A 19,874-nucleotide genomic window follows, 5' to 3' on the forward strand; every position below is an offset into this window, starting at 1 on the left:
TTTTGGGTTTCTTGATTGTTCAAATGCCAGAATTACCCTCTTAGTAGAGACAGTGTCAAACCAGAAATTCAGTGTGTTATCTGTGGGAATTTAAATGGGGTTTTTCCCCCCCTTAAACTGTAAGTTTATTTTTTTTTCTTCCCCAGAAATCATCATCTGCTACTTACAGCAGTTTCCTCTGACAAACTGCTACTGAGAGCCTTGAGTCTTGACAGTCTCTACACCAGCTAAGTTTTACAGCTAATCAAGCCCTGAACCAGTGTCCTATAGAAAAAGAATGTATTTCAGAAGAATAAAAAATTTGGACTTGCCACATACCCTGTTACAATGATGAGTAAGAGAACAACATGCAACGTCCTCCTGTGTGACTACTATCAAGAGGTGCTGGTGCTGCAGATTCTTGAACTCACCTTGAAGAACTTGGTGAAGAGAGGGGAAGTCTGAAGAAGTCTGAGTACAGGAGAAAAAAGTAATATAAATACCCAAATAAGTTTGTCTTGTACTCATACCGTACCTGCAGGGATACAGAGAGTGAGTAGAAACCTTCCAGAGACTTTCATTTATTTCAAGAAATACACAAGCAGATCAGATGTTAACATTTACTTTTATTTATAAAAAAATTGTAGAACTTATTAAATACAAACATTTGGAAAAAGCAATCAAGGCTTTGCTAAGATGCCCAGGAAGAGGAAGACAGATAATCAAGAAGCTCTCAAAGTTTAGAGTTTTTAAACTAGCCGAAATAATCACTATAATTTTTCACTGACTTGTTTGTAGGCAGTGGCCATTATAGCAACCAATGTTATTACTGTCCTTTTTAAAAAACAGAGATATGATTTGCCATATCTTCCCACTCAAGCATAAAATGTACAGAAACAGCTCTTTCCAGGTTAAAAATCAGGGTAATAAATACTAATGCGTTTACCCATTACCTACATTGTATAACACTAAACTTTAGCTTATAATCACACATGGATATCAAGTTTAGCCAATAAATCAATTATACATTTCAAATTTGGACATCCAATAAGCTTTATACATTTTCCAGTGAACATCAAAATGAGGACAATGTTTTGAAGTACAGAAACAGAACAACTGAGTGCATCGTCTACACCATGAAGGCCAGTGACTTAAGAGGTGGACTGGGGTCTAGTTGTGTTCCAGATTGCTGGAAAGTCCTACAAACTGCCACTGAAGGCTGGTTGGAAGACAAATCACGTGACGTTCTCAGTCTGTGTTAGCTCCTCTCCCTTTCTAAAAGGTCAAAGGTGAGAACTGTAGCTACTCTCTTCTTCTGCACCTTGTGGTAATAAAAGAGAAAACTATCATTCTGTTCCCTACAGGGAGAAACCAGATTCAAGTATTCTTAGACTGCTCTTGCTCTTTTACCACTCTTAAATGCAGTATGCAGTACATATAAACTGCTAAACAAGATGTAGATGCAAGAGCCTACAGAAAATACCTCTTCTGTCTTTTAAAAAGAGAGAAGCACTTCCACTTGCTGACAATATGGCACTCCCTCTGTCTTCCTTCTTTACCCTGTATCTGCTTTCCAGTTGCAGCATAATGCACATTGATATGGCTTTATGGCCCTAAAGCCAAATTCAGTTCTAACAACAAAAACAAATATCCTATTTGTGGGACTGACTCTATGGGGACAACCAAACTACTAAAAAAAGTTCAGTACAGAATTATCTTGGACACATGATCATTAACAGATGTCTCCCGTTCTGCCTTGTATTTGTCAGAACAGAGAAAAGAATCGTCGTCCAGTTACCAGCACTCACAAGATTACTACTGCAAGAATGAGAGTGCTGGAGGTGTTACAGGATCCATAGCACTGGCAGTCAGCTACCGGACAGACTGACCAGATCCCTCCAAGAGCACAGCCAGGCTACTTCTGATGAAGCTGCCCACTGCAGGCTGAAGTTGCACCACAGATCCTACTATGAGGAGTGGGCTGAAAAAATGGACAAATATCCTGAGCACATGTCAGACCCTGTCACCGGGGGAAGCATTTCCCAATTACCACATCTGCCCTCGGAGCAGAGAGGGGACTGCCCGTGTGGGCACTGCTGTGTTGGAATTCCTAAACAGCCAATTATTTGCAGATCAACATATTTGAGAAAAGCTAAATACTTTTGTTAGCAGGCAAACACAGAGCAGTTGCTGGATATCCCAAATAGGTCATGGTTCATTTAACTACAAGCTTGAAAACAAAGTCAATTCCAGCACCTTTCCCAAATCCAACAGCACCACTTACTGCAACACAGACACAATTATCCTGCTCTCGCTGTGTTCAGTACACTTAGAGCACATAGTGCAATGAGAACCCTGATGCAGGCCTGGACTTAGCTGAAACAGTCAGGTCGCTTCCACCCCATTCCTTTTTTTCCTTTTTGGTAATTATTGATATGCAAGATCTATATGCCACAAGCCACAACATATATTTTTTGGAGATAACAACAGATATTTAACAGCCAGATGCTACTTGACCCCAAAAGCTTTGCTCCCATCCAAAGAATTCACTGCCACCCCAAGCAAGCAGGAAATCATGTGAAGAGGAAGGGATGGGAGGTCAGAATACTTGAATTTTCAAGAAAAATAGGCCTTTCATCCTCTGAGTCAAAGACAAGAAACCATGATCTTGGCATCAGTGCCACCCCACCTTATACGATCAGAAATCAATACACTGCCCAGCATCCCTGGTGACATATTTTGAAGCTACAGTCTTAGAGTACACTTGAGTCAGGCAATGGCTCCATTCCAGAAACACACAATGTTAACAGAGTATGGCCCCTAGTTTTAACTTAGTTTAAAATATATTTTACAAATGCATTCCTACAAATCTGATCACAGCAAAACATGTAGTGGTTTTAAAATGGCAGAAAGTTGAATTCAAACAACTCAATTTTTAAACCAGTGAGAAATACGAGAAGTTTTAAAAGAAAACAATGAACTTCTAAAATACAGACATTTATGAAATATACATGCACACACACACTCGCGCACACACACACTCACACACACAGGCGCCCACTTCACTCAGTGTCAGATTAAGATTACACAAGGCAATTTTCAAGGTTGCATTTACAACCACAATGACAAGAACAGCATTTTTGAGGTAGCTGAAGTCAAAGAGCAAACCACAGCACAAGCAAAGAAACAGGTGCTCACACTCACACTGAGCCCACTCTTTGGAGACACGTTATCATGTGCGCAGGGGCAAGTGTTGAAGAGGCACATGTTCCACAGGGAATGAAGTTCAGCGGCACTGGAGACCAGATAAACTATTCTCCAGAGAAGCTCATGTTGGGAAAGCAGATGCACAATCAAGGGACCATGACTTAAATCAGTGCACATCAGCTGAGCTGTGGTAACAGTCTCGGTGCTCTTGGTCTGTGGCAGTTCTACCGACAGTTCTGTCTCACGTGCACTGAAGCAAGTACAACTGTGGCAGTTGAAGATGTTATTACTCAGAGCTGTCTGTCCCACTTCTCTCCTAGATGCTACTGTTGGTAGAAAGGTACGTGCACCCATATCTCACATGCTCCAGTTTGCAGCCTAGCATTCACGTTCAAGCCCACCTCCACAGTGCTACTTGACAATGGACTGTGAACAGGAGCAGCGGAGACACGGACTCGAGTCTCTTCTTCCGGTGCAATAACATCTTTGCCACATTCACAGTGCAGAGATGTCAAACTGCCACAGCTTGAATCACAAGACTTCACCTCTCAGAGCGCTTTGCTAGCCTACAATGAAGGGAGTCAAGCTAACCTCACAGCAAATGCCAGGCAATGTGGGCATACGGGGATAATAGCTGTGGCTGCCTGATAAATGGGCTCAGCCACAGCAACTGGATCATGTCTCTGGGCATACAGAGAGCTTGATCCTGCCCAGGTTATAGAACTGTGTGAAACACACTCACACACACACACACATAATGTAGTATTTTCATCAAGAAGCTTTCTACAAATCAATTGTTTGCATGATTACTGCTGAGAGTCTTGAAGATGGGATGGAAATTACGGTAAGATGTTTTTCAAAGGTAGAAAGAAAAAATTCAACCTCCTACGATTAGGTCTCTGTTGTGTAGTTGCTGTATGAGAGAGATGGCACAGATGAGAAGTTGTTATTCCACTGTCTTCCTCCAGTACTCTGATGCAACTCTGCCTGCTCTTTATATTTGCTCAGGAGATTTTTGGCTTCTTGCAGATCCTGAGAAGAGTTTTCCCCATATTCTTCTTTCAGCCACTGCCTGAACTGCAGAAATGGAGCACACATATACGAGATGATGAAAAAATAATATGACTGATACAAAAATAATACTCCCTCCCATCCTACAGAATTTCAAGAGTCGTTAAGAACACAAGTAGTTTAAAGAAAAGCGCTCCAAATATTGCAATGTCCTTCAACAGTGGCACAGGAATACACATTTGAAATCACCGAGATTCCTCACATCCCCTACAATGACACACTTGCATAACAGCTTGGCTGACAAGGCAAGGACATCCTGGACTTAAAGCACCCTCCTCCTGTTGCATATACAATGAGATGAATAAGCAGGGAAGCTTATATGATCAGCCAGCTTGCTCAGGTCACAACAGGCCTAAAGAAGGTTGAAGATCAGAAAAACTAACCACTCACAGGTTTTTCAATCTGAGCCCACAAACATCAGTAGTAAAAAAAACTGTACTGTGGATATCTGGAAAGGTATCTGCCAGGAAGAAAAAGACCAGGAGCTTTAAAAGCTATAGAATAGGACACTATATGTTACTAACACAAATGACTGAATATATTACACGGAAACAGAGGTACCAGGTCCAGTCCAGCTCTGTGTCCTGATATGAGAGTACCAAGATGTGAATGCCAAGGAAACAATCAGGCAATAGCAGGGCAATAATGCTGGGACCTTTTCCCTGCTCATTTCCTCAGTGTCCAGAAATTTTCAGCTCAGGTACTTTCAGAGGCTGAGGCAGTATCTATCTGTTTGATAGCAACAAATGAATTTTTCTGCCATGAGATCACTTTCTAAATCCACAAATTTTTACCACAAGCTCCGTAAGTACAGCTGGTATAAAAACCCCTCATTTTCCTTGATTGGGACCTTCCCGATTGATAGCTCCATCTCATGTTACAGAGAAGAGTAAAAATCAGACCTGTTCACTGCCTCTCTTCAACTCAGCTTTATTGACCTTTAACACATTCTCCTCTGTCATTTCTTTGCCAGCTGATGAATTTTACTCCACTTAGTCAATTCTGCCAATCTAGTTGCTCTTCTTTGCAGAAGCAGCAAGCAGACACAGACTCCAACTGTTCTGTCGCAGTGGGAATGATATTCCTGTGGTAATTTTTCAAGCCTTAACTTTCACAGATTTTTTCTGTTTGGGGCTCATGCACAGCTTTTTCTATAAAGACCATTTACTAGGACAGTGGGAGACAAGACCTCAACATAGTTACTCCCTCCCATTCCTAAAAGATCGTAAGGTCCTGAGTTAAATTTGAAGTCTCAGGCTACCATGTGGAAGTTTGGAATTGGTGCAAACCATGTTGTGACCTTAGTGACTAAACCCCTCCCTGTAAGAATAAGGCCTAAAGGACCCCAATTCCAGAAACCCCACAGGATACCAGCCTGTTGTGGCACAGCAAAACACCCATGCTGTTGAAATGAGAAAAAAGTTCACGCCCTTGGCAGATGGCATTATTCCCCTGAAATCAGGTGTGTAAACAGACACCTGCTAAGGATGTGGTTGCTGTTAAGAGACAGTAGGAAACTACAGCCCAGCCAGTGACTACAGGTGGATATTTCTTTTTGCAACCTACTGCCTCCCCCTCAGTGAAAAAAAAGGCAGAATGTGCCGTCCATGGTGGATGAAAAAAGAGAGACGTTACTGTCTTTATCAGCCTATTTGCATATAGCCTTAATTGTCATTGCTGTTAGCCCAGACCAATTAGAATAGAAATGACTGTAAGGGAGGAAGGAGACAAGTCTGGAAAGTCCCGCTCTGATTTTTGTCTCTTAAAAATCAGTTACTCTGCCATTTAGACCAGTTCCAAACGATCCAGGAAACATTCAGTTAAATATAAATAAATAATAAAAAAACCCCACGCAAATATTTAGAGATGCAAACTGCATCACGCAAAACAAATGGTAATTTCTAAATTCTGAGCTTTCTGCAGCAGAATGACAGGGAGGGAAAACACAGCATCCTTTGCCTCATTTATTTTACTTTCTGATTTTCATTTGCCTCCGTTGTTGTTGTTGATTTTTAATAAGCAAAATAGGCACAAAAGCCCAGAGAAGAGCAATACGCTGAGCAATGGAAAACAGAGAGCACAGCCAGAGTAGGTTGGTAACATAAATGGAAGTCTCTGATCACCCACAGGGAGCAGGTCTTTTGCGTGGGATGGTTCTTTTTAGGGGTAAAAAACCTAATTTTTGTTTTATGAAAATCACTTTTCAGTCTTACTGTTCCTTCAGTTCTCCTAGTCCTACAAAGCCTTCAAAGGTTAAAAAGAAAAAAAAAAAAAGGTCATATTTGAGACTGTTCTATTATTAAGTCTCAGCCACAGAAGGTACAGGGAACATGACACACAGGTCATAACGAGAACCTAGTTTAATTCCTGGATAGCAAAGATTTCTGATTACGATTTCTTTCCTGCTTACTATTCCAACTGAATGCGATCAGGGGAAGACAACTATTTTTTAGCAACTGGTATTTATAGTTGGTCTTTCTGAGCAACTCACTCTTTAGTCTTTATCCCTCTAAAGATGTCAGTCTTGTATTGTGTCTTAGCACACATGAAGCAATGACTGGATTGACAGGACAGCTGGACAGGAGGTGTTTAGATGTTGTGCTTCATCTCTTGTACCATCCAGCATTCCCTGAAACCTTCAGTTCTATCCGCACCTCCCCAGTGGAGCAGGCTTGGCCAAGAAGCCGTTCTCTCAAAGCAAAACCAAGGAGTCAGATAAGCCACTCAGGCAACAAAATAACAAGCAGCAGCCCATGATCGGGCTTGGGGTTGTGTTTTGCAGCTCACTTGTTTGTAGTTAATTTACCTGATCAACATCATGTTTTTCGAAGTCCTGTAGCTGCCTCTGGAAGCCCATGTTGGGATTGGCACAGGATCTTGCTGCGCGGACAACAGACAGTGCATCTTCCCAACCAAAGTCTGTGATTGTCATGATGTAGGCAACCACCAGCGTTACACTCCTGGAGACACCTGCAAGGCTGTATGAAAAAGGAGGCTCGATAAAGTGGGTAGTGCTGTACTTCATCTATCACAGTTAAAAACATCACTTCCCAACATCCCAGCAGGCTATAGTTTTGCATGCCACGAGGAAGAACTATTAAAATACTTGAGTCAAAGGGTTTTGGTGCTGCTTTTTCAAACGTATCAGAACAAATCTAAGACAAGACTGAGAAAGTAGGTTCTGAGTGGTAATTCATAACATAGTAAAGCAAGAAAGAAGTTTTAAGTCTTCACAAAAGCAGGGGACAGTGCACACTTTCTAAGTTAGATTTGATTTTTAATAAGCTAGAAATAAGTCACCCACTTTCTTCTGCTTATATAGATCAGAGCAGTGAAATAAGACCATTCCCTCTCCACCATGACTAAAGGCTTCAATTTCATGAGGCCAAAATGAACTTTAAGTGAACTGTTATAGTACGTATGTCTGGTTGTTTGAGTTCTTTTCCTCTTTCTGGTGTCCATGCACTATGCAACTTCAACTCTCAGGACTCCAGTTTCACCAAATGATACGATGGGATAAAGTAAGAATCATTCACCATTACTGGTTTGACAGCACTGGACAAAAAACTCCAAACTATTACAATTTTGATTATAAAGAATTTATTTTGAGTTACATCTGTACCAGAGTCTTTCGCTGGGCATTTGAGAATGTATTGTGCTTTTGAAATGCTTCACAAATTTAAATATACAGATTTTAAAACAATCAGAATTCAGATGAATTATCCCTCTTTTAAATATATGGAGACTGACCAAGGGACTCTTGCACATTTATGAGTCAGTATCAAACTGAGGATTTATGCTCAGCGTCTGTGTGCAAGCCCAGTATTCAAATCATGAGATTACTCCGATTCCCAATATGAACTCAAGATATGTCAACTCGGACATACAGCACAATGACTACAGCCAATAGCAGAGAGTAAGAAAAAACAATACAGGGTTGGATTTCCTTTTTTATTCTCTACGGTCCCAGGACAACAAATGCAACGTTTGAATGCTTCAGCAGTTTAAAGAAAAAAAGAAGGGGGGGGGGTGGGGAGAGGGGGGGGCACGAAAATCAAATTCTGTTCAGAGGAAATTTTTTTAACAATTCTAAAGTCACCAAAATAGCTGTCATAGAAACTAATCAAATTATTAGGATTTTGGAAACCATATTTAGAAATATAGTGGTTAAAATAACGGGATATAAATAACACGTCTCTAATCAATACATCTCTGGTCAAATCAATCCTACAAAAAGGTTTGATAAGAAGAAAAGGTCAAGAAGAATTTCTTGGGCTCCTTTTACCTCCAGGCAGCTGCCCAGCCCAGGGACTCAGAAATCCTAGCATGAGGCTTCAAAAGCATTTGGAATTCTTCTAGGGCTCTTCAAATAAAGGGGGCATTTCACTCCAAGAGGATTTTGCTATAAATGCAGATGAACACTAACTTATTAAAATGATGAACATCCAAATTGAGGTAGAGAAACCCCTAGGTAAGTTTTTTTAGCCAGTGGCATACATACCAATGAACTAGGCAGCCTTCACCTGTAAGCCGGCACTCATGGATAAATTTGATGCTCTCTCTGAAATGCCTTGCCCTGAAAACAGAAGCAGAAGGGGAATAAAGAAAGTGCTCTATTTAGTAAAATCACTACTTAGAAAGAGAGAAATGTATCCGAAAGCCCGCTTAACACTGTTTCTAGAATTTAGAACTGAATACAGGTCTTACAAAGTAAAAGTCACTGTCTAACAATGAAACACAACAATCACTGGCACAGTTACCCTCCACTCTACCTGCAAAAGAAACTGGTATCTTAAGCACTACAGTGTGGTAAACATTACCAACACTTTATTCTGATGACTGTCAAGTCTGTATTTCAGTTTGTGTTTTATTCCCCTTGAAACTAGTAACTTGACCTCACATGTCTTTGCATAAGCTCAGATGTCAGCTGAAACTCCCAGGGCTCCATGAACAGTTCCCAAGGTAGACTGTCTCTCACAAAGAGGCATCCACTACCCGCTACCCAAACTTATGCTGAGCTTTGACTTCATCTCTTCCGTCAAGCCATGTATTAGGGCATATCTAAATGTTATGACTTTCTTCTTTGCAACATGAAATCTCTCCCTTTGGTGCTGCTATGAAAAAATTCTCAGTTCAAGTCCTGGCTTCTGCAGCTCCTTCCAGTCTCATCCTCTGAGACTGCAGTACCCTCTGCCTACCCTCACTCAGTGTCAGCCAACTCCTGCCTGCAGCCTACCTTTTTCAATGCAGTGGAGGAGAAAATGTGGAGAAGATAAAGACTGAGTTTACAAACCTTAAGGTCTGTACCCTCATTACCCCTTACACATGCCTCTTTATTTTATGTGGGGCAAGTCTGAAGGAAAGTAACAGGGAAGCTGTCATCATCTCAGTCAATCTGCAGCATCACCTCTTTGCACACCAGCATAAGTTGCTCACCCTGCCTCTGCCTTTCAGAATGCAAAAGTTTTGGGGCTGCCTGCAATTTATGGCAGGTGCAAGCAGCACCTCTTAGTTCAATACAGCTGAAGTTCACTGTGGCCTTTGAGAGCTCTTGCAATTTAAGCTCGCAAGCAGTAGCAATGTGCGCAACATATAGGTAAAGGAGGGAGCTTCTTAAAGGGCAGTCAGTACCGGGCTTATTGGCAAAGACAAGCCTGAAAGCACACTGCGCTCAACACTCATGAAACACGACGTCCTGTATTCAAGATGTTTCCCCTCTCAGGATGAATATTATACCACAAGGGTAAAAGAAAAAACCTCAGCCCAGCACCAGTAGCCACACAAAAATCAGGAATACCCACATAAAAGGAAGCTTCCTGTCCTGCTCAACAGTGCAGCTGCTGCTACTATAAACACTCAAGACCTCGGGGAGGACAAGAGTGATGCAACAGAATGACAATGTCTGTGGAACTTGCAAAGGTAATGATGTCTAAGTTGAAGTATCCAAAGAGGGTTCCCAAAGCCCAGGACTCCCTTTCCAAATGAGTTCTTCCATTGCTGGATACAACATGTAGAACACACCTGGAGAAGACTTCAGTGACTTATTTGGAAAATATCTAGGCACAATGGAATCCCAAGCTTTAGGACAACATGTTAGCTCAGGATTTATGTTTCTCAATAAACTGATCAAGTATGTGGGATGAGTAAAGAGGAGGGACAAAGACTTACAAATGCATTTTTACTCAGACTGTCACTCCAAAATATCTTCAGCAGCTGAGTTCTAATAAATCACAGTGCTCAGGTCTGCCTGGGGAGCACAAGCAGCTTCACACAACTGAACTCAGAGGACAAATGAGATGTCGGGCTGTGTGTGCAGGTGTTGCTTTTGCACAATGAAGGAGCACCTAGCCAAGACTAAACAGACTGAGATTAAACTTGGTTAGGGCTGGACTGACAACAACCCAATCTTCTCATGCACCCATCTTTTCTCTTTCTCTCTAGATCATCTGGCCAACAGCGCAGCTCCAAGCACCAGTGAATTCACTCCAATGGTCTAGCACAAATTTCGGTTAAACACTTCAATGCTTTGGTTTGATAAGTATCTGTGAATGAGTATAACACCTTTGCAAAGTACTAAATATAGCTAGCAGTCAACTCCATTCACTCAGTTTTATTCATCCTTCCTTATTGCTGACACTTGGTCTGCTGAAACACTGTCAAGTCTAAGTGTTTACAGGCATTCATGAAAATTAGAAGAGAAACAGCCAAGCTTAGAATTAGTGCTGCTGTTTAGAACCATGTCCCCTCCTCAGAGAAAAGGAAAAACTTATTCCTCCACAACCTTACAGTATCAGGGTTTCTGCTGGCTCTAGCAGACAGCTGTCTAAACTCATTTTCAGTTATGGTACTAACCATATTTACATGAAAACTAAGATTAAAGACCACTTAAGCTGTGTGGCAAGTGCCAGACACAAAGAAGAATGGCAAGTCTTACATTAACCACAAAACAGTTGATTATCATCTGTAACAGGAAAGCACTTGACAAATGCATTGATTTGCAGTCTATTTTATGGACTGAACAGTTACTTTAAGACAATTTATTACATGATATGTGGCTTTTATATCTCCCAGTTTAAAGCTGGGTCCTGAACTGCATGATCCTCACAGCAGGAAAACACCACAGGAAGAACAACTGGTACAGTGCCCTTACCAGCATGTTGTAAAAGTTATCTAAACTTACGCATTAGTAAACTGGATGATCCAAAACAAGCCTGAGGGCAGAGTTATGATAACAGATCTACATATTCATTTTTTGACAGCCAGATGTCTAAGAATATTATAAAGGTTAAAAAGAAAGCCTCCAAATCAGATGGGAATAAGCATCTTGATGATTCTTTCATTTGATGATGTAAATGCAACAAATATCCACTTAAATTTCTTTTCTTAATAGTTTATCTGGCTTCTGTATTATCACCACTAACAGCCTGACCGTTGGAGGCTAGTTCCATAGAAACACGTAGCCTAAGACAATTAGCAGAAACAGGAGAGAAAGGGAAGATTTGATTTCTACAGAATTAACCTTTTAGTAAGAGGTTGTATAGGAGATGACATTTCTGGAGAAGTCAATATCCCAAGGTAAAATTCTCATAGTCCAGGGAAAACACCCATTTAACACCTAGGAAGCACCTTGAGTCTCAAAAGGAACTGCTTGATCCCTATGTTTGGTAGGGGCAGAACATGGAAGCAGAAGCAAGCTTCTGAGCCACTTTAATGAACACCCACAGGTTAACAGGGGAATCCTTGCAGTATTTCCCTAGTAACTCATTCTTCTGAGGAAGGATGCTTCACTAAACAAGCTTACTAGGAGTAAATGTGCATTATGCACATAAGAAACCAGAAGTTTCCCCTCACAAAAAGTGAGCTGAAGTGAATTAAGAGCTTGCAGTCCCAAAATTCAGTTGGACTTTATCAATCTGCAACAGCACAAGGACCTTCAATACAGCATGCTGCCTTTTTTTTTTTTTTCTCCTGACACCACCAGAATCCCTCTTTTGAAAGAAGAGGGTAGATATGCAAAGATACTGCAGAGAGACCAACTCCCTTTCCTGTTCCCCAGCTATCCCTCTGCAGAGCACATGGGCAGCACAGTTAACACCTCCTAGATAAGACTCTGTCAGATCCCCACAGACTGAATAAAGACAGCTTCCTCTTGCTTTCAGAAGATTGTATACACAAACCAAGCAACATTGCTATTTGTGAGCATCACTATTCGATTTTACTTGAAGATCTTGACTGTCTAAAGCAAAAAAGAAAAAATCGTTACTCATCAAGTTTTATTTTAAGTGCTAAAATGTATCAGTATTAGAAGTAATGACGTTTGCTTGCAACCACCTGATACCAAAGCAAGTATTTTAGATGCCTGCAGCGTAACAGAAACAATACTCATGCAAATATTGTATCCTACTGAAGCTCTAAGAGCTTTGGTACTGTGCCAGACAGTTCAAGCACTGGAGGTGGCTATTCAGTATAACTCCTTCATATTTAACAGTGAGGGAGGAGCCAAATTGTTTATTAACATTCATCACAAATGCTGTCCTTTGTTAATAGAGTTCTGGATCACATGGGAATGGAAATGAAAAGGAAGCAGATTTGAAAAGCATTTTCAGAAATGCTACAGAGATCTCAGCATACCAACAAACAATATGACAACACGCGAATGTCTCCCTCTAATCTCATATTTTTTTCCCTTTCTCAAAAGGGCTTTTTAAAAAATTACTGATTTGTATAAATTTGAAGTATTATGGCCACAAAAGTTGTCCATGACAAAAGCAGTTAGCTGTCTGCCTCCCCATTACAGACCCATCTTGAAATTCAGGGGTTTGGGATGTTTTTTGTCTGGCAAGGGGTGAAGGTGTATGTTTTTTCCCTTCCCCTAAATCACGACAGAAATGCAGAATGAAAAGGCAAACCACCACGTTGGAATCTTTCTAGGGTAAGAAAAACACATATTCTAAAAATATCCTCTGAAAGTATGAGCCGGAATATTGCTGTGATGTGACAAAAAAGCAGTGCTGCATTTCCTTCCGTACCTACCAGACCTCTTTTCAGCTACTCGTTTCTCTACAAAACTTGGCAGCAGGATGTGGCTGAAACTCCCCTCACCTCTCCTCAACATAAACAGTGAGCTCTAGAAGAAAGAGTTCTCTCCAAGTTCTCTTACAAAACCTGTTTTGATTTCTCTTTGGAATCAAGACTTGCTATGCTCAATGGCTCAAAACTTTAAAACCAAGGGCAAGTTAATGAGTGTTTTGTGAACATTAGCAGAGATGAGAGCAAACAAGGCTGGGACACCCTAGTTTCACTACATATATCCTCAAGGCAAGAGTCACCAGAGGACAGAAACTCCCCACCGTGCCAGTCTACTACTAAGCACAGCAGGGCCTTCTAAGGCAGGTTCAAGAAGTCCAGAGTGGATAGTTGCAGTAGTTTGTACACTGGGACTTTATCTCGAAGGCCCACTGTGAGGAATTTATTCCTGCCCTTGAAGCACCAGGCTTCACACCTCTTTCAAATAGTTTCCTCTTGTTAATGGCTGGAGATGGTGCTAGCAAAAAAAAAAAAAAAAAAAGGAACAGCCAAGTAAAAAGATTTACAAAAACAATGGCTGAAATAAACTGGGACTAAATTAGGAGCAGACTCACTAAGGAATTCCTGAAGTTTATGTCCACAAAGAGTGTTTACATACTGACCCTCCTACAAACTCTTACACACAAAAAGCAGGGTCTGAATCAAAGCAGCTCAAATAAAGTGTTACTGTGTTTTCTTAACAGATTAAAAAACACATTTGTGTAATACTTGTGAGAGATCAGAATCAGATCTTTCAGCTCATGGCAAAACAGTCATCATGGTACTGAGGGATTTCTGGAGGTTTGTGATTTCTTTTTAAAGAAAACTTACAAGTTCTGCGAGGGTGAGTCAGCAGCAGGAATGCATAGATACTTCACTCCCTGTATAAAGAAGCAAAAAGGGAATGAGAAGAAAATATCCAAGTTAAATACATTTACCTACCACGGTCCAAGTCTGCCCCAGACTGGTGCAGTTTCATTGGCTTTGAGGAAGGCACACCATTATTCAGACAAGCAGAGATCATGTTTATGCAGCCAGATTTAAAAACACTGTTTTCACATCTGCTTTGTTGCTAAGGCACTAGCACATAGCTTAGTCAATGCTTATCCCAAGGCCCAATAGCGAGCTTTTTAAAATAGAATCATCTTTACTAAAAAGGTATAAACCTCTTTTTCAAAATTTCATTCTTCTTACATTTCTAGTAAAACTAAGTTGCAATTTCTCCCGCCCTTCCCTTTCTCTGAATAGACGCTACAACTTAAAATTGTGATAAACAATTTCTTTTGATCCCATGCAATCATTTTTCTTTACCTAGTTGATAAAGCAAACAAAATGCATTTCAGAGAAGAAACATGTTTGTGGTATGGGTCTTTTTTTTATTTTTTGAAACTTCAAGAAGGACAACCATAAAATTCACACTTTTCTTTCACAAAGTTAGTCTCACTTTCTTAGTCAGCTATCATAGCAAGTTACAAGATCAATTAGGGAAGTTAGATAACCATTTCTGATGCATTAAAAACATTACTGGGTATATTTAAAATACCACTATAATCATACACTACTGCTTTGCATTGTCAGTGCTCATTTTAACTCTCTTTTTATTTTCAAAGCTTGTTTTGCTCCTATGACTGTTAAGAAAACGAACATGTCTGAAAGCATTTTTAGCTAACTTCTCAAATAGGCCTTCCAAGAATACAGGTTGCAGCTCAGACACATGAAACCTAAATCATTCACTGGACATCTTTCAACTTATCTCGAATGCAGAGTTATGAGTTTTTCAGATGTACTTGTAAAGAAAAGGATTCACAGGAAAAATCCACCATAAAATGCACCTTAATTTATCTTTCTGTAACAATGCAAACCCCTGTAGCAACCCTGCATGTTCAACAACACACATGGAAGTTCACACATTTATCTGTAAGAGATCCTTTGCCAACAGGGTGGAACACAACATGCAACTACCAGGCATTTCATTTACCAGCTTGGGAGGAGTGTGTGGAAATTTTGGGGAATTTACATTGCTCAACTGTGATGGCTACCTGAGGCAGCATCTTCTCCAACACCACTCTTGCTTTGCTGGCTCAGAAACCCCTCTTTACTTTCCTCTACACGCAGTTTGTTACTTCACTTGCCATCTTACAACAAAGAGCAATCCCTTTTACAAGAGGTACTGACACCTGGCACCATGATACACCACGATGTTAATCACCACTATGTCAGAAAGGATGTGGTAATACCTCACCCCCATCCCTTCACCATCACAGACACATGGCACAAGCCATTTTCTCAACCCACCAGAACCCTCCAGCCAGTGTCCTCTTCATGACCACACAAATTTAAGAGCCCTGTCCCGTCCATGCTTTTCTGGACTTCCTTGCTCTGACAGGCCATCCCCAGCATGCCACAACTGGAGGAGAACTGCTACTCTCTATGGCCTTCTGGTTTGGGGAAGGCTCTGCAGACAGTCCTAAGCATGGAGATGGTGGCAGCGCCTGATGAGGGACACCATCAAGTCAGTGACAGCATGTGGCACTGTGCATGAGAGCTGCAAGGCAAAATGCAGCTGAGGTGAGAGAGAATGAGAAGTCAGTTTGCAAACAAAGCAGCTTGCTGCTGGAGACAACAGCACCAACAGGTAACAGTCCCTCCTGCTCCGCCTTGGGAGAAGGGATGCCCGCAGTGGAAGAACAGGATTGTTCCACAGCCATAAGCTGATCCACAATGGCTTGCACAGACACATTCATTTAGAAAGATGATGTAGCAGTAATACATACATTGGTAGACTGTTAAGGCAAGGATGACTATTATATTGTGACAGATTAATTATGATAAGCATCATGTATGATACATCTGAGAGGTTTATCTCAGACACTGGTATCACTTCAAGTGAATCACTCCAGTAGAACAAGAGCCTGTGACCTGAAAGTAAATTTACATGTTAGTGCCCACACCTCTAGACAACTCCATGCCACCAACACTGCACCACTAGGGGAAAACAAAATGGAAGAAAACAGAAGAGATGGGTTAACTCCAGTGCATTATATGCCAGAAGGTTCACTCCTCCAGCACACACTGACGCAAGTTGTTCCACAGATTTCAGAAGCTATGGCACATGCTGAGTACATTTTACAGGCTGAGTGCAGAGGGGCTTTCAGATCATGTTCACCTTAAAAGCAGAAGTAGCACCAGCACAAGTCTAAGACCCACAATGTTCTTTTTTTGACATGGCTGGCTAGTTCCCACTACTGCAAGCAAGCCTGAAACTACCCCTATGAGAGACCACACAAGGTACTGAATGGTATCTCCAGAGTTGTTCAGCACTTACAACTTCCAGCAAAGCCCACAGCATTCTTTTCACTACTTCACTTGCAGATGCTCTGCATCAGCCTATTAGCCTTATTAACATAGCTTCTCAGACAGGAGATGGTTAAAGTTACTGGAATTTGGTATTTTGACCGATGCATGTCACCTGTATGGGTTTTTTTTGGAAGGCTGCGGTGATGGACTCCTCCCTGGGAGGAAATAATCACATACTCAGAAATAGTTACAGGTGGGATTTCAAATGTACTGTGCAGTGATCTAACCTGACTCCCACAAAAATCAACAGTGAAACTCTCAGCAACTTCGACCCAAACACAGTTTGGCCAGAGTTGGTAACTCCTGAGAATCCCACCCTACCATCAAGTTTTACTTCTCTTCGTTGAAATAACAATGATAATAACAGGATCAAATATCATTCATTGTAATCAGACACCTGAAATACAACAATAACACAAGATTGTATGGGGCAGGTATTAATAAATGAGACTTCAAGGGATTTTCTGTGTAGATATTTATATGCTGATTGCCAGAATTAGCTTTCCTCACATATGCTGGATAGACTTGCTTTTTTAAATATACTGGCAATAGGAAAATACTTAATTAATAATCCTGCTCTCTGTGACTGTTCTGAAAAAAACAAACAAACAAACAAAAAAAACCCAACAAAACAACAACAACAACAAAAAAAACAACAACACTACCCAGGATCATAATATTATTTGTATATTTGTGCCCCAAGACACTGTTGTCCTTCCTGTGCTCATACCCTGCAGACAACATCTAAGAACTGTCCCAAAGGGACCTTTCAAAGTAGAACAGTTTATGCCAACTGAACAAGTAAATACCTGCAACATTTTAGATGGGGTACTGGCATGAAAGAAAGATAGGGACATCACTATTTTATTGCCTAGCAGTTTGTTTGCCATTCTGAAAATGAAAAGCATAAGATGTAAGAAGGCAATCACAGAAACAGTGACTAAAACAGAGTAAGCTAAATCAAAAGATTGTTGAAGAGTCAAACAGACCAGCTACTAGTGAAAATTTCAACAGGCTCCAGATCAGTACTTAGTTTGCAGTTTCATTCAATAAACTTAAATCTGGTTGCAGATGAAATATACCAAGTTGAACCAAACCTGCATATTAATAAAGGTGGGAAGACAAATACAAATTTGATGTCAACCACATGGAAGTTTTTATTTATTAGTTTATTTTAAAATCAACTCTGTTTCGTTGCCTGGGATCAACAATTCTCTAAAAATTATTCAGTGGAGGAAGGACAGAAGAACTCAAAACAGGTATTGTACCACTTCACTGACACACACTAAATTAGGTTCCACAGAATAGCTTCTCATCCGAAAACTTGGTATTTGTTCAAAGCAAAGAGAAAAGCTTGCAATTATAAAAACTGATGAAAAGAGAAATATCTTAAATCCTACGTGAATATATCCACTTTATTTATTGAATATTTTTAATGATATACTGTTATTCAAACATTTCTTCAGCTGACATCTGTCAGTCATGTGTTACCTCTCCAAACAAGCTTTTTCCCAAATTACCCATTTAAAAAAAGAAAATAAATAAATACAACCTTTTCAATTAAACAGAAGTTAATGTACGTTCTCATGTAATAAAATACTCCATACATACAGAATGTGGTCAAACTCAAGCTTCCAGGCCAATGAGATGCTGAACACAGCTTTCTTCTGCCCATCTCTATTTGCTATGACTTGCTACTTGTTACTTTTAAATCACTGCTCACTTTCTCCATCAATCATCTTTATCATCAAACACCTCTACCCGCTAATACACACACACACACACACACACACACACACTTCTCTAAGCTTTTTCCTTATTATTTGCACAACTATCCTGATGCCACCATCAAATAAAAGCAGAACTCCCATTTCTTTTGGTGTTTTAACCTGTTAAGATTATCCTCAAAAAAATCAGTAAAATAAAATATAATTTACTTTTCTGTTTTCTGTTTCAGCAGACAGAGTAACCACCAAAACTAGATTTCTATGTCTCTAAGGCCCTGAAACTAAATGCTACAGTTAAACCGATACAGTGAGAGCTAACAAAACTAGAACAAGTATTCTGATTTCAAGATTGTCAAAGTTGAAACAAGCGAGAGTTAAGCAAAATTTCTAAAATTCACTGTTATTTGGGAAATGACAACACTTGCACAATTTCATCACAGATTCTAGAACTATGTGAGTTCTGCTGCACTGAATATCAAGGTATTAAAACCAAAGATTTATGTGCACACATATATGCAGAGTTTTTACACTACAGTTAATAAGGTATTCGTGGAGTTGCAGTTGTTTACAAATTCCTAATTTTTTTAGAGGTCAATCTACTAATATTGTAAACTGAACAGTTATCTCACATTTGGAAAAGTCACTAAGATTACAGAACAACACCTTCCTAATACCACTATCTTTTAAAAAAGATTATTAAATCTTTGTTATTAAATCCAGTTTTTTCATGAAATGCTCACGAAATGCAACAGTCCAATTTAAGGACCACCATTTCTATTCTACTTACCTATAAACTATTTTAAAAAGTCCAGCTTCGTTTTAACTAAACTTGTAAAAACTGGCACTTGCTTTTTTTTTAGTAGAACATGTAGAATTTTGCAGCAGCAAAATGACACATCTACAAGTGCTACACGTCAGATAACGGCTCAGTGACTGAGAATAGGATCCCTAAAGAACACAAAGTTAATCACACAATACCAAGAAAAATTCTGACTCTGAACAGGATAAGGTCCAAAAGTACTGTGCGACATAGGCGGTGCTTATGAGGATGTTTGCTCCTTTGTAATGACTGAAGATGTTCTGAAGTCATTAAGAATTACGTTCCGTTTGATTACATCCTAAATCATACTACCATACGCTTTATCTGTGAAAGAAAACTGTCCAGCCACTTTTACACAACTGAGTACTCTAGCAAAACGGTATGCATGAGAATAAGAGGAAGGACTTAAAATGCTACTCATTATTTCATGTTTAGTGGGTTTTCCAAGTAACGCTTTTTACAATTGTTCTTCAGAACACTGGCCCTACCTAATGCTGTACATACTACATTTCTGAGATTCTAGTTAGCACTGGAAACCTGAATCTAGAATTTCAGATGTTAAAAGGCAAGGAGGGGGAGAAAGAACCTCAAATTACAAAATTTCTGTTCTCCAAGGGCAGGGGTGGGGGAAGGGGTTGTAAAAAAGA

The 19,874-nt window shown here is 40.2% G+C and overlaps 1 protein-coding gene across 2 annotated transcripts in view; it reads right to left on the reverse strand.

Moving 5' to 3' along the window:
* Positions 1-585: 585 nt before the first annotated feature.
* Positions 586-19,874, reverse strand: part of DUSP22 (dual specificity phosphatase 22) — a 45,098-nt gene continuing 25,809 nt past the window's right edge. For both annotated transcript variants that reach the window (XM_071804535.1, XM_065831011.2), the window contains exons 4-7: positions 14,155-14,204; positions 8,759-8,833; positions 7,064-7,235; positions 586-4,263 (exon numbers count right to left, since the gene is read on the reverse strand). In XM_071804535.1, the coding sequence (XP_071660636.1) occupies positions 4,078-4,263; positions 7,064-7,235; positions 8,759-8,833; positions 14,155-14,204 (483 nt within the window). In that variant the 3' untranslated portion in view covers positions 586-4,077. The remainder of the gene's footprint in view (positions 4,264-7,063; positions 7,236-8,758; positions 8,834-14,154; positions 14,205-19,874) is intronic.

The sequence above is a fragment of the Patagioenas fasciata genome, chromosome 2, assembly GCF_037038585.1.
Source record: "Patagioenas fasciata isolate bPatFas1 chromosome 2, bPatFas1.hap1, whole genome shotgun sequence".
Classification (NCBI taxonomy): domain Eukaryota; kingdom Metazoa; phylum Chordata; class Aves; order Columbiformes; family Columbidae; genus Patagioenas; species Patagioenas fasciata.